The following is a 15488-nucleotide window of genomic DNA, read 5'->3' as shown; positions in this document are numbered from 1 at the left end:
ATCTCTATTGCATGATCTGAAGATGGATGGATAGAATGCCCATCAACGTTAATAGAAGTACCACATGTTGAACAAGTGATAAATGTGCCAAAGATTTGCAGTTGGGCCAGAGAAGACTTTTGCCCTGTGTCAGAAATTATTATGGGTTCACAGAGCATATATCTAAAGCATCCTACCAGAAGTCACTTGTTCTCCAGATGTTGGCTAACAAATTCTCTTGCACTTGAGCACTTCTGCTCATTATAACCCAGAAACTCTGGGGTAAGCACAACAGAGAAACATTGGATTCATAGTGTGGTGCTATGTTTCCTCAAAGGTTTCAGGATCCCAAAGCTTGCAGAATATTTCAGTCATTAAAATGTAGTAAATCTGGTGAAATTTCAACGTTTTTTTTTTACTGTACCGAGGAGTTCAGTCTCCGGAAACTTTTTGAGAGATAGAGGATTATAAATTCCAGGGTCCAGGCCAAATTCTAACTAAGGTAATTACACTCAGCCTATTTAAAATTCTCCAGCAGTTTCAATTGGACATGGTGATCTTCACTTCCTGCATAAAACTGTTGTGCAGTATTGCTGTGTATTAGTCAGGATTTGCGGCATTTCCACCCTGGGGTGGCTTCATTTCAATGGTGGATGAAGTGATCTTTGTGTGTTGTTTCTGTATCACATTTATGTTGGTAAAGTACTATCGGGTCCTTTGCAGATGAAAGATGCTATATCCAGGTAATACTGTTATCATAATCCTCTGCTATGATCTACTTCAGTGGGAAGACAAAAAAGCGTGTGTTCTGTTTTGTTAACATAACTTATTTTAATGTAAAATATAATTACAGCGTAATTTTTTGTGTAAATTATTGTGTAATTTTACAACTCCATACCTAGATGAGTATTGGCATTCAATCTACAAACCCACCGCACCCACAACCGCACACATCTTATTGTGACTAATTACATAATAGTTTGTATTTGTAATATTCAGAGACAGATTAAAATCAGTTGTGCAAGTATTTTTATTTCATTGCAAAGTAAAAATGAAAGATAGCAAAACAAATATGTAGTGAACACTAATACTCAGATAAGTTACAGACTGTATCTTCCATCAGATTACATATAATAGTGCATACTCTATACATATTTGAACACATGCTTGGCAGTCTCCTCATTACTGCTACATCAGGCAACACTTACTTTTTAAAAAAGTTTTAATATTACAAATGCAAAACAATCAGGAAGCACTAGTCCTAATTCTGCCTAGTTCTGAGTTATGACCATCTATCATGACCAGAGATAATTTTTTGCAGTCTATCCAAGGAAAGGAAGATCGCTCTTTATTATAATTCTGGGGTGGAATTTGGAAAAAATACCCTCCTAAAATTAGGAATCACCTTGACAAATATCCCAAATATTGTTGTGCTAAAGAAGTAGAGATGAGCCTGAGCTATTTTGAGATGGATCCACGTTTTCCAGAGGTTTGAACATCGTGTCCTGATCCAGGTTTTTTATTCGACTCATTACAGAGACTGGCCAGACATAAAGTTTGAATCTGTTTGGATTTGACTGCTGTCAAAATCTGGAGGCTTTAAGACCTGAGGCTTTAGCTGCCTCATACCTTAAAAGATATATATTTTAGACGTGTATATGTAGCATAGCTTTTTACAACTAAGAGTTTCTACTCAAGCCACAGTTCATGGAAGACAATACAGAGTTTTGGATCCGTACTGGGTGCTTTTATAATACGTTACACAATAAGTGCATCATACATGATAAGTCTGGGGCAGCTTCCTTACATTGGTGCTATCAGGTCCCACGTAGGTTCCCAGAGTCTCAGTTGTCCTAAGACCTTGTGACAGGAAGGATGGGAAAGCCTGTGTTCTCAGGCGAAAGCCTGTTCTCCTTGGTGTTTGCCTCTTCCTGGGGACTCCTTTGAAGTGGGTAGAATTACAAGATCCAGGTCTTTTATCAAAGAGCTAGTTTTTAAATTTTGTCCCTTTAGTCCTATTTCTGCCCTCACCTAAATATTGCCATTGTAATCAGCAATCTTCCTTCTCCCAGGGAGTTGGCAATAGATGGAATTTCTCTGTCGTGGACAAGCTGGGGACACTCAGAATAAGTAGGAAGTTCAAATAGGCAGGAGAATGGGGTAGCTTGTCTCTATAGTGCATGCAGGGTAACTAGGAAAAGCTCAGCAAAGTACCAAAGGTTATATTCCAAAATAACAGCAATGAGGTCACCATAGTGCTGGTCTTAACCAGTTTCAGAAGAAGTAGAAGAATCACTTACGGGGATGCCAATTTCATAACTCTCCATCCTACCCTGCAACAATGTGGATCTGCCCCTGCTGCTTTTTCTACTCAAGGCATCTCATTCACCTTAATGTGGCTCCTGCTGTCTCACATGCTCTCTCTTCCTAGCCGTCACCCCTAGCCCAATGCTTTGGCTGCGAAGGGCAAGGGGTACCATGTGCAGCCAAATGGCTCACACATGCTTGGGACCAGCCTGGTGTCACCACTTGATAAGTACTCCAGCAACTTCGACTTTGCACCAAGGACTGATGTTCTCTTTAGATACTAGCTGCTTGCAAAATGTCATTTTTCAAAACTTCAAGATGTTTTTGATAGATGTGTTTGTCAAAAAGTGGACACAAGGATGCTCACACCAATGCTGAGGAAATATGGAGTGTCTGAGGATTTAATATTTATGGTAAATGCACTATATACATCACCTACAACAGTGATCTGAACATGTATTGGAACGATAAGCCCTCTGAAGTGCAAGTCAGACTGCACTGGGGTCAGCTCTCATTCCACTGCTGTTTATCATATTGATGGCCTATGTCAGCAGGAAGAACCCAATGCGAAAAGGTGAGAAGCTGCTATACTCAGATGATATAGCAATAATGGCATCCTCAAAAGAAGATCTAGAGGAAAGAGTAAATCAGTGGTATGACCAACTAAGTAGGCATGGGATGAAAATGAACATGACTGAGACGGAGGTCATATGAGTCAGTAGAGGTGCCACAGGGAAACTGGATATAGAGATTAATGGGGCATGACTAAACCAGAGTGACCAGTTCAAGTACCTTGGTGGCTGGGTTATGGAAGACAGCAAGCTTGAATGTGAGCTGCAGTGCAGACTGGAAAGTGCTGGATGAGTGTGGAATAACATCCTAGATGTTGCTTATGATAAGCGTACGCCACTGACACTGAGATTCCAAGTGTACTCCACAATGCTGTATGGTGCAGAAGCATGGTAAGATACAGCAGGTTCAATGCTGACAGGTGTTTGAGATGAGCTGTCTTTGCATAATAAAAAGAGTTACATGAAGGGACAGATTTAGCAATGAAAGCATTAGGATGGAAGTCACTGTCCGTGATGTGGCTGACAAAATCCAGGAAGTGCAACTTTGCTGGTTTGGACACGTGCACAGGATGAATGAAGAGGATTCGGAGATGACAGCATGGCAGGACAGGGTGGTTGGAAAGAGACCCTGAGGAAAGCTGAGGCAGCGATGGATGGATTACATCAAAAAAGATGGTAAGCAAGTGGACTTTAGTGCTGCCTCGGACAGAAGAAGATGGCAGATGCTTGCATGATGACTCGACCCCAGGTGATGAGATAAGGAGAAGAAAAAGAAGAAGCGATTGTCAAAATCTCCCTAAAAAAATAAATAATAATACTATCCCCCAAGGCTTTGTGATTTTATGCCATTTGCCCAATCAGAAACGGCTGAGCTCATTTAAATATATTTTTATTTAAATTTTTTTAAAAAATGCACCTGGCCTGACAACACAAGGGCTACGTTGCTTCCTGATGTGATTTCAAATGGCTGAGAAATTAAAACACTGAAGAAAGGGGTTTATAATGGAAACGCTGACAGACTATTAACTATAGCAGCACTGCTCTAATAAATGGAATGGCCTGGCATAATCTCTAGTTCATAAATATGCAAATACAAGGCAGAAGATTTGCTCCAAAGGATGTTTCTATAATTTTAACAGATCTTTACTGATACTAAATGAGCTTGTTGCTTCTGTTTTTGTGCATTAAATACAAAGTACAGGGAATCCTGCCTGTCTACTTATAAGGCCTACTGCAGTTTCCATTGAATTCAGTGGCAACACTGCCATTGTCTTCAACTGAAGCAGGATGTGTCCTAAAACTTATAGTTTAAACTGCTAAGCATAAAACTAAACTCTTGCCTGTGTTTAATTCTGTTCACATTTGAGTTAATTATGATTGCATTAATTCTCATTTAAATTAAGCACCTATTTTCCTCATGTGTCAAAGAGTTTGACCTGCCAAAAAAACACTCACTCATTTGATGAAAACCAGGCCATCAACACAATGATATAAAATTGAATTTTATCCAGTTTCCTGCTTTGGACCAAATGGAGGTAAATCCAGTGACTTAATATTTAATAATCTAAATGTAATTTGTTTTGTGTCTTTCATCACACAGTAAAGAATTGGATGAGAGCAGTTTTGCAGATTGGCCCCCTAATTATTTTAAGCTATTCATCCTGGTATCTGTCCCATTGATGCTCAGCCAAACTGCCAGCAGGGGAGAGATCTGTCCAATCCAGGAGCTAAATGAGTCACTGAGAGTCAATCTGTTTTTTCCCTTGCTGCTGGGGTTTCCTTGGGTCCTGGCCTTGCTCTGCTCCAGTCATACACACAGCTTCAGGCTGAAACCTTCTTTGGCTTTGACTGCCTCTTGTTTCCTCATCTCTGCTCTGCTCATCACAGCTGTTGGTGGGTTCTGACCGGCTGGCCACAGAAGACCAGCGCCTTGATCACACTGTTCTACAGTTCTCGCTCTGATGGAAAATGAAGACATCTTGGCCTCGTTGTATTTGCTGCTGCAGTAATACAATACGTATCTAGAGGGAAAGCAGAACACATGTACAAAATCTGTCATTTGGGTTAGATACTAATTTATCTGACTTAAGTTCTGGGAACAATATTTGTACTTTTTCCAGAGAACTCAGTTAAGTTCCATAGAAACTGAATACTAATATGACTTTTTACAGCATGGAAAACAAATTAGAAATAGAGAAAAAATACACTAGTGAGAAATATTAGCTGCTCAGTATTAAAATATCTGACAATACTGTGAATATAATTTCTAAACTGGAATATTTAGATCCTAACTGTATTCACTAAAAAAGAAAATTCCTTGATTCCTCCGTTTTAGGGTCAGGATTCAATTATACAAACATACATAGCTGACTTAAAGACTGCATGTAAGATTAAGATAACTGGTATTTCACGGTAAATGATTAAATTAGCTGACACAGTTTTATCCTGAACTTTGCCATTAAGACTGACGTTTTTATGCACTGTACATTGTAGTCTGCTGGTAATCTAAACTGCTGTATGTCTTTCTTCTTTCAAGGGCTTTAAATAGCAAAGAACTGGTCTTCTTTACCCGTATTGCAAATGTACAGGAAATATGCCTATGCTGTAACAAGATGAACTGTCTCTGACTGGAATGTACTTGGCTAACTATAGAACTTGGTAGTTCTTATCCACCATATAAACAGCCCAAAGAAACAGCAAAGATGTTCAGAACACACACACTCAGATCTGCTGCATGTACGGGAATGAGGACATTTATACAGCTCTAAAAGGGATGAGAACGTGTCCTCTGCACAGCAAGTCAAAATAGAAAAAGTGGCAGAAGTCTCTTTAATACAGTTGTAAGCTACCCTATAGTTTATTGTCATATGTATTAATACCAGTGTTCAGGCTTTCTTTTCCTTGCTGGCAGGTAGCTATAGGAATGACTCTGTTAGAAAATGTAACAACAGTGTAGGATCATGGGAACTGCCATTCTGGATCAGAACATATCCTAGTCCCACATCCTGTCTGTGTTAATAGCCAGTATCACATTACCATAACAATTGTTGGTGCTGTAGAATGACCTACCTGTAGGAGACATTTCCTTCCCAATCCCCAGGTAGTCAGGCCTAGATCCTTCCACTGCAAGTTAGACACCTCAATACCTTGGAGGAGCCTGGCCTGAGTGGTTGGCTTATGCTCTGCATCTGAGGCTTTATGAAATTTTCATGCAAGTATCATAGTTTGTTCTCTCCTATGTGCTGACATGGTGATAAAATTCTCTGCTCACTGCTCCTCCAATATGAAGGGGGTAATAAAGGTCTCTGTAGGACAGTATACTCAACTGCTTTGGGTCAGTTTCGCTGCTGGAATATGTTGTGGAAACTCCATTGAAGTCAATGGAACTGCCCATTTATTCCAGCAGAGAATTTGGCGCCTTATGTTTAGTGCAGGATTCTCAGAGGTTTATGTATGACAGGAATTCCATGGCCATGTTGCTGGAGTCCTTGTCAGTCATAAATAATTGAGTAAGATTAAGGATGCACTTTTACACCTTGGATTTTATATTAGTTCTAATACAGAACATAAAACACTGGTTTTACAAAGCATCTTCCAGCAGAGGGAAAAAAATATAGCTTTATACAGTAACACCAATTTTATGAAAGGATGACTTTCAATCAAAAGAAATTTACATGAAAAACGGTTTGGTTGTTTGAGAACTTATACAAATGCAGGACAACAGGACTCAATCTGATTCTCAGAAATCAAACCATATGACCATCTGACAAAGTTGTGTTACTCAAAATTTCTCATCTCTCACATGTAGAAATCTCTCAGCTTTTAAATACTGTGTAGATGATATAGCAACTTTCACTTTTCTTTCTACATTTCAAACCTTGAAAAACTTTCGTAACAGTTAATAGGAATCATCTAGCATTTCCTATTCCAACACGTCACACTGATCATTCTTTAACTATTAAAAATGAAGATAACTATCATAAATTTTGATATAACTCAAAGTGTTAGAAAGGATATACAAACAATTCACTCACTTGCGTAACTTTTAGATTACATATGAGGGTACATCCACACTTTTCTTTATTGTCAAATGCAATGCATCACTCAATTATCCGTCCATTATTAGAATATTTTCTTTCACTCCTTGGCACTAGTAGTTTGATACCCAGCACAAAAGCGTTCCAACCACTTTATAGTATATAGGCCTGATTTGGTCCCAGATTAATTCCATTGATTTTGGAGATCAAAATCTTACCTAAGACACTACAAAGTTTTATATCTAAGAGCTTTTGCCTGAATAGTTCTGCTTACATGTATATGTCCTTATCTTGGTGCGAATTTATGTGAAGAGAATGATAAATATGTAGGCCTTAACTGATGTGGGAGTGGTGTTTCTGGACTCATCACAAAAATTGGCATTCTTTATTATTTATACAGTAATGTAGGTAGTTTAGGTGTACACAGCTCTTAAAAATATAAGAAGACAGCTACTCTTCCCAAAATGCTCACCATCTAAATCAGACATTACACAGAGAGTAACAACACTAGATAATAGTGCAAGCAGTTTGGAAGGGAAGGAGCAAGATGGTTACAACAGATAAAGATTATGGATGAATTTTACTCCCCGTCACACTGCTGCACATCGAGAATAATGCCATGGAAGTCAATGGAGCTACTTTAGGTTTATACCAGTCTAATAGAGATCAGAATTTGACTCAGTCTGATTTGCTTCTATATATCTTGTTAATTCCATACTTTTAAATTCACTTTTTAAACGTTTTTAAATTTCACAGGTTGGGCATGGATTTAATGGCGGCTTGATTCTGCACCACTGGGAGTTTGGCTAGGGACTGCAGTGGGAAGTGGATCAGCCTCTTAATGCCAGTTGTCCCATTTCGGTAGGGACAATCCCTTTTTAAGGAAAAAAAAAGAACTTTTTCTCATTCCATTGATCCAAAAAGATCTCCCATTACAAAAAGCTCAGCAGAGTTAACAGCTGCTTCTCTATTTGTCCTCCCAACTATTCCTATTTATAAAATGTAAATGTGGACGAGGTACATATTGCAAATCTGAACACAGGGAAACCCTCTGATCCCATATAACTGACAAGTGTAAGTTCCACAGAGGAGTTTGTATGATCACTTATTCTATAATGGGTGAAACCTGTTGGTGGGATAATTGACAGCATTTACTCTTTCAGTTCCTTCTCGAGGGAGTTGTAGAGAGTGAGATTTAAATCTTTCAATAGCGGTAGCAGAGGGTGAGATCCTGTACGAAGAATAAAAGAGGAAGCCCTAGAAACAGATAGGAAGGCGGTGGAAACAAAGAAAACTGGTAACAAATGGGGAGTCATGAGGAACAGAGACTCTGAACATTATCAGAGAAACAGAGTTGAGAGAGTGCAAGAGCAAGATTAATACTGCATACATCTACAGTGTCATCCATCCAAGGATCTCCAAGTACTTTAAGTATGGAATTAAGCCCATTTTACAGTGAGACAATGAGTCAGCAGCAGACCAGGGAAGAGAACCAAGCACTTCTGATGTATAGTCCTGTATTCTAACCAGTGGATGCACTAATTCAGAGCTGGTATTGGAGTTGAACCCATTTACACCCAGGTCTGGATGTAGCCCATTTCCTCCAGCCCTTTTGGCTGAGGTCCATTTGGCCTCATAGATTACATGAAGTTTTGTAAAGCAATTACTGAATTTTTAAAATCCCCTTAATTGCATTCTAAATACATTCCCATAAAAATCAAAGTACTTTTCCTTTTTGTGAGAACTTTGTTTATTCCATAAAACATTAAAACATTTTGAAAAGCTCCAGAAAATTTTAAGAGAGAAAACCTTTTGATCTAAAAATCCAGGATTGAAGAATCAGCGGGGAATTCAAGAAGAATTATGTCCTCCCAAAGTAGTAAACATATGGAATAATTTGAATTTAAGAGAGTTAGACATTTTTATAGAATGAAAGGAGGAACTGAAAGATACAATGACTAAGCAGGGCACTGGGTCTGACTTTCTGTTCCAAGTAGCTCATTCCTTATAGATTTTTATTGCTCTCCTAGCCCCAATATTAAACACTTGACCTTTTTGTCAAATACTATTTGAGATTATTAGGCTGGATGATTAGTTACTAAATATATGGTCCACAATAAATAGAAAATTGTGGAGTACAGTGCTTCAACCTCAGTTCTTTCAGGTATTGTTCCCTTGGTATTTAAAGTTAGAACATCAAATCCCTTTATATTAGCATTACTTAACCAGTTTGATGCCCAGAAGCTGCACAAGGTTTTCATATGGGGCATATAGATTTCTCATGGGGCACTATCCTGAATGCCCCAAATCAATGGTTTTAAGCATACATCACCCTGAGAGGAAAAGCTGCATAAGCAAGAAAAAGCCACCCTATTAGCAATCACTGTGGTGCATGTTTGGGAGAGGACCCCATGGAGTCCACAAGGCATATTTATAATGTACAAATCTAGCACTAACATAGCAAGACATTTTCAGATTTTGGGAACTAGTTCCCAACTACTAACAAATGTCATAATTAGGCTTTTTTAAACAGATATTGGACCTGATTTTGATCTTTATGCTGGAATGTTACACTGGTGTAACTCCATTAATTTCAATGGAATTACTTCTGATTTACGCTGGTGTAAGAGTTGAATCAGGCCCATTAGTTTTAATATAGTATGTAAAACCGGTTGCTCTAAGTCTTAACACAGATTATCCCTTATTTATTACAGGATAGTTATTGTCAGTCCAAATACCACTTCAAGGCTTTCTGTTGGTGCCATTCTTCATGTGAGTAGCTCCACTGGAGTGAATGAGCTGCAGGATTGGTCCCAAAATTTGCAGTGCTAGAATTTATATTTTCCTTGTTAATTATCCACCAGGGTGATGGATGCAGCCTATGTGGAAGCCAAATAACATTACTCTTCCTCCTGCAGGAAGTTTAATTTATTAGCAATTAAAACTGATGTAGAAGAAATAGGAGAAACCACTTAAAAGTCCAGCCCTCAAAAATCATGCAGTGACTGAATGGTTTGTGAACAGTCAATCTCAGCTAAAAGCACCACAATGTTTACGTAACTGCTGCACAGTCTTGTTTTTAATAAAAGTTACCAATGCTGGGATTATTCCAGTGTAATTAAATCATGGTTGTTTAGTGAACAATTACTTCCAAAGTAAACTGTTGAAACCTGCTGTGCTCCAGTTGTTGCCAAATCCAGTTCCTCCTCACTCCCTTCTTCCCAGTTGCTATTAGTCGTGGCTTGCTCTAAATTCTGGTACGTAGTCCTAGTTGTACTGTTATTAAGTGTGAGGAGATAAGGTTTAAGACAGTTCTTAGCCCTGAATTCAGTGAGTGGTTCGAAGTGGCTTGGCATAATCTTCCATAACTAGGATCTGACTGTGGACTTTGTGGATCAGATTATCGGATGGCATAACTCCACTGAAGATTGCTGGGACTGATGATGGAAAACTCACTTCCCATAAGAATATCGCCAGGTTGGTCTGTTTCTCCTTTTATAAAATATAGGCAATACATATGAAAAGGGGGAGATACATTCAAGGGAGTTTTACACAGATGACTGAATTTGTCACCACTCCCCCCTCAATGTTCCATCTCAACAATTTTGTTATCCTTGTGATTCAAAGCAGGATTTCTGGAGTAGCATGTGATTTACACAAAGTTGAACAGAAGTAAATATAACTGGCACAGCCAGTGAAGTTATAAATATTTACTGCTAAAGGGTCATAATAAAAGTAATATCTCACACTTATATATACTTTTCAAAACACTGAATGAACACGGACCATGCCTGACAGGTAGGTATGTATCACCTATATTTTATAAAGTGAGAAACAGACCAACATGGCCACATTTGACTTGGAGTTACATCAGGAAAGAATTTGACTTGGAGAGGTTAAAGTCAAGGGAGCTACTCTGGATTTACAATTTACGCTGGTGTAATTGATATCAGAATCTAGCCCCCATCTTCAAGATGCTAATTCCACATGACTGTCTCACACTGTGGGCTTTTCAACCACAAGGAATAACTTATCAAACGTAATATATGTATGTAACCTTCTTTAGCCAACTGGACTCATGGATACATTTGCCTCCTAAATGTGCATAAATGGATAACAGCTTAGGTTTGTTCCTGAGGACCCCTCACGAAAGATATCTTACTTAGGTATGGAACAAAAGCATACTAAAATCTGATATAAAATCATTGTAGCCTTCTGCCAAAAGCTATGCTTTAGCAATGGCCCTGTTTTGCTATGGTTCACTATGTTTTCCATTACAGCTAGCACAAAGGATAATGCAGGCTACATTTTCTTATGACTCAGGCAGCTAGTCTAGAAACCCAGTGGCTCAGCTTTCTCAACTAGGCTCTTCAAGTCTGCATTTTAACCAGACATATCCCAGGCACCATCTGCCCATCTGTGCAAATGTCAGCACAGTCACTCCACTGCAGTCAGGATGTCTTGAGAAAACAGTTAGTCACATTGAAAAATCTAATCTCCTTGATCACACAGTTCTAATGATGATTATAACATTTCTATAACTCTAGGAAAACTAGAACATATGCAGATAATGACACAAATGACACTTATGAAGCGCCAGTGTGCTATAAATATAGGTGTTCAGTTATTGGCAACAGAACTATTTGTTATATTTTGAAAGCAGATAAATAACAAATAAGAATTTCAGTTTTTGCAAAATTCCAAAAACAAAAACTTTATATGCATTAACCAATTGATGTTTCTAACCCATTTGCATCCAGTTCAACTACTGTCAGTACATTTCCAGCTGCATATTTACATTGCAATCCTCTACTCAACAAATATAAGAGGGACTTCACTAGTTTGCTATGTCAGCACCCAGCACCACTTCATGTATGTTATTTAGAGCTGGCAGAATTCAAGTCTTTCCAGTGATGGTGCATTAGTTTTACATGCACCATGGTGATCCTGGAGTAAATTCTATACGAAGATTCATCTTAGAGAATGCAGAAGCTGTTCCAACAAAGTATTAGACCTCACAAATGCAGATAAAAAAACAACCAAGCAACCAAGCAACCCAAAACAGCCCCTACAACAAACAAACAGACAATACTTTGGGCCTGTTTCTGATTTCACTGAGACTGGTTTTACACCAGTTCAATTCACTTGACTTCATGATGGTTATTTCCAGATTATATTGGTGTGAGATCAGAATCAGAGCTTTTGGGTTCATCTATAATAGGCATATGTTTCCTCTACAGATTTCTCTTTATTTCCCTAGGTTTCATTTAATCACATGAAAAAATCAAAGTACATATAACTTATTGTTTTAGCATTTGATGCAAGAGAACATAAGGTGCAAAGAATATTGCCAAGGTTCTGTGATGGCCTCTCAAAGAGCTTGGTAATAATGTCAAGGCCAGAGGGGCTAAACTTACGGACTTCATTCCTAGCATCCGGCAAACATGGGGTATTCTGACCCTTTCTCAAGAAATTACCTCTTGACACTAATGTTCTCGCCAACTGATTGGCTGATCCCTAACTTCCCTTTTCTGTGAGAGATCATTGAGATGGTAGTGGGAGGCCAACTTCAAGAGCATGTAACATCCTCCACTTTTATGAACACGAATAAGGTTTCAGATCTGAATGCTGCAGTGATGGGCACTGATAATCTCTGCATGGAAATGGAGAAAAATCAGATGTCCTTGCTAATACTGTTGTATCTTGCACTGGCCTTCAATGCTGTTCTCCATGTGGTGCTCTTGACATGGCAAAGGGAGGAAGGAATGGTAGTTCTGCTAATTTCCATCAAGAAGTTCCCAGAAGCTGGTAATAGGTAACTAGTTTTCCTTCCCAAGGACTTTCAGGTCTTGACTACACTGCTCACAGTTCAGACTACAGGAGTATGAGTAGTCTATGCTGTAACTTCCCCGTGTGGATGCTGTGGGTGCAAACAAAAAGATTCCTACTTTGCTTTACTGTAATCCTCTTCAAACAGGACTACATGAATGTGAACCAGGAACCTTTCAGTTCTTGCCCACAGCATCCACATGGGAAGGTTACAGCGTAGCACTTTGGTGCACACTGGTACTCATACCCCTGTAATTTGAAGTCTGGGGCAGTGTAGACGTGCCCTAAGTTTTGCAGTACCACAGTGCTGGCACCCCTCTTGTTCAAAACATATCTGTGATATGGGAATTGGTATATGCTACAGTGTCATCAATATCCTGATGACACCAAGCTCTACTGAAACCAGACACTACAGCTTCCTTGTGTCTGGCAGAGATAAGGCATAGATGCAAGCCAGTTGGCCCAGGCTCTTTCTAGATAACGTGAAGCTGATGGTGACTGGCAAGGGAAAGCATTTGGAGAGACTTACAAAATCTGTGACTACTTTTGAAGCTGAGGCTGACTACCATTGTCAAGCGGGCCACAGCCTAGGGTTCTAGTTACACTCATCTCTTCTCATGGAGTCCTGCCCAGCAAAGTGTCCCCAAATGCCTTTTTTCACCATCTGTAGCTGGCCAAGGAATTAAGCCTTTTGCCTTCACCACATTCATCTATATCTGTATTGTCTCTCAATGTGCTTTACCTGAGAGCACTGATGACGGCCTCTTAGAAGCTTCAGCTAGTGCAACATATGGCTGCCTGTTTTGTGAGCAGGGTACATTCAACAAGAGCAAATTACATCTGTGCTCCACACTTTGCACTAGCTCCCAGAAATATGTCTTAGTATGTCTACACCCAAGCCTGGCCCCATTCAGGTAAAGTGCGTAAGATCACCCTCCTTGTCCTGGTCTTGATAAATGATAGGAAGAATCAAGTCAGTGTGGTCTATAGGTCAGTTCTTAAAAGTATCCACTGAAGACACTGGCAACATTTATGTGGATTGTACAGTCTTAAATTACCGCGAAGGGAGTCATACTTCCCTCCAAAAATGAAATTTATGATTCTGTAATTTATTAAATCCTTCTTCTCACATATGCAAATAAATAAAATCTCCATTACGCTCTCTTGAGAAGCACCAATGGTAGCCAACTGAAGCAAGAGAAATGCTCAGGTTTCATGTAGGAACAAACAGTATTCATACGAAGAGTGTTAAGAAAGAGGAAGAAAATACTTTAGAAAAAAATCTGATAGTGCTTGTGTTCCAGAGAGAGAACTAATGAGTTCCCTAGTCATTTCTGGGGCATTTTTCATGACTACAGTCAGTGCTTAATTTGTGCCAGAGCTTGCCAGGACTGAGCCCCGGCACCTCTAGGTTTGGTAATTTGTAGCCCCAGCACCTCTGAGGTTGTCATGTGAGTTCGGAGAGTAAAAAAATTGATTGAGCCCCAACACCTAATTGCTTGAGCCCTGGCATCTCTTTCATTCCAAATTAAGCACTGACTATATAGTGCCATTCATGAAAGAATGATCCAATTTTGCATGAACAGCAAGGATCTTAGGGCTTTCTGATTTATTGAGAATGTTGAGAACCCCTTGTGTTTTGTGCCTTGGGATCACAAACCTGTGCAAGGAACTAATGCATTTAGTGTAAACACCACCCTGAAAGAACCACAGACTATTATTTGTACATTTGTATTATTTTTGAGTGTTTTAGGAAAATATGTGAATATGCTGCAGCTCCTGCAGCTCCAATTGAAAAGACATAACAATACATTCACACTTGAGGGGAAAGGCAGTGTGGCTTGGTGTAAGTGACAGCTATGTCGTGTTGCAGTTATTGGCCTATGGTTCTTTTATGATGAACTGAAGACCTGAAATTGCTGGAAGTTGAATGCCCTAAAGTTCTATTGCACCTCTCAGCAAAGGACCTTAATGGGTTTGTTGGGACCCAAGTTTTCATATGTGACGTGGTCTTTTAAGACGAAAGGAATTTCTTCTATTATTTGCTTGACATGTTCCTATGTCAACACTCATCCCCAAAGCTCTGTGGTCTAATCAGGGATATTGTAAAACTCTCAACTGGAACATGTCTGTAAATCAAAAGTGTGAGGAATACATCTTATGACACAGAGACGGTTGTTGCTTTATACACTGCAAGTTCACTTTTGTATGCTAAAAAAAATTAAAATGTCAATATTTACACATAACCTTCAAGGCTCTTACTTATAGCTTTTTAGTATTCAGGGCAGACAACGTTTTCTTTAGTCCATTACTAACAGCTTGGAAATTTAGTTAGAGGACGCAACCCAAATGTTCCTCCAAATGTTGTTTCCAAATGGTCATCTTGAAAAATGCTCTTTTAAAGGATGAAACCTTTATGTGAAGATATAAGAGCCCATATAAACTGCAGGGAACTCGTCTGAAGATTAAAACGACTAATGATAAAGATATTACTGTTAGTCATAGCTTAATTTGTTGATAACTAAATCACTAGAGGCTTTTTACAAGCTTCTTGAAACCTAACTATTGCACACTGCACATTCAACCCTGTTTATACACTGACACAAACAAATAAAAGCGATCATAATGGTTGAAATGTCGTTAGAAACACAATTGAGAACATCTGTATTGTAAGCAGAAATAAATTAGAAATACTGAAGTGTTTTGTAGCGGTGAAACTGAGAAATAAAAAAAATAACCTACAGCACCTGGATTAAGCAGTTAT

General features: G+C 39.0%; 1 protein-coding gene across 2 annotated transcripts in view; it reads right to left on the bottom strand.

The window, feature by feature from the left end:
* Positions 1-991: 991 nt before the first annotated feature.
* LOC125640838 (uncharacterized) overlaps positions 992-15488 on the bottom strand; it is a 197797-nt gene continuing 183300 nt past the window's right edge. For both annotated transcript variants that reach the window (XM_048859855.2, XM_048859856.2), the window contains one exon: positions 992-4879. In XM_048859855.2, the coding sequence (XP_048715812.1) occupies positions 4666-4879 (214 nt within the window). In that variant the 3' untranslated portion in view covers positions 992-4665. The remainder of the gene's footprint in view (positions 4880-15488) is intronic.

This window comes from Caretta caretta, chromosome 8, assembly GCF_965140235.1.
Source record: "Caretta caretta isolate rCarCar2 chromosome 8, rCarCar1.hap1, whole genome shotgun sequence".
NCBI classification, from domain to species: domain Eukaryota; kingdom Metazoa; phylum Chordata; order Testudines; family Cheloniidae; genus Caretta; species Caretta caretta.
This window is presented reverse-complemented; position numbering and strand designations above follow the sequence as displayed.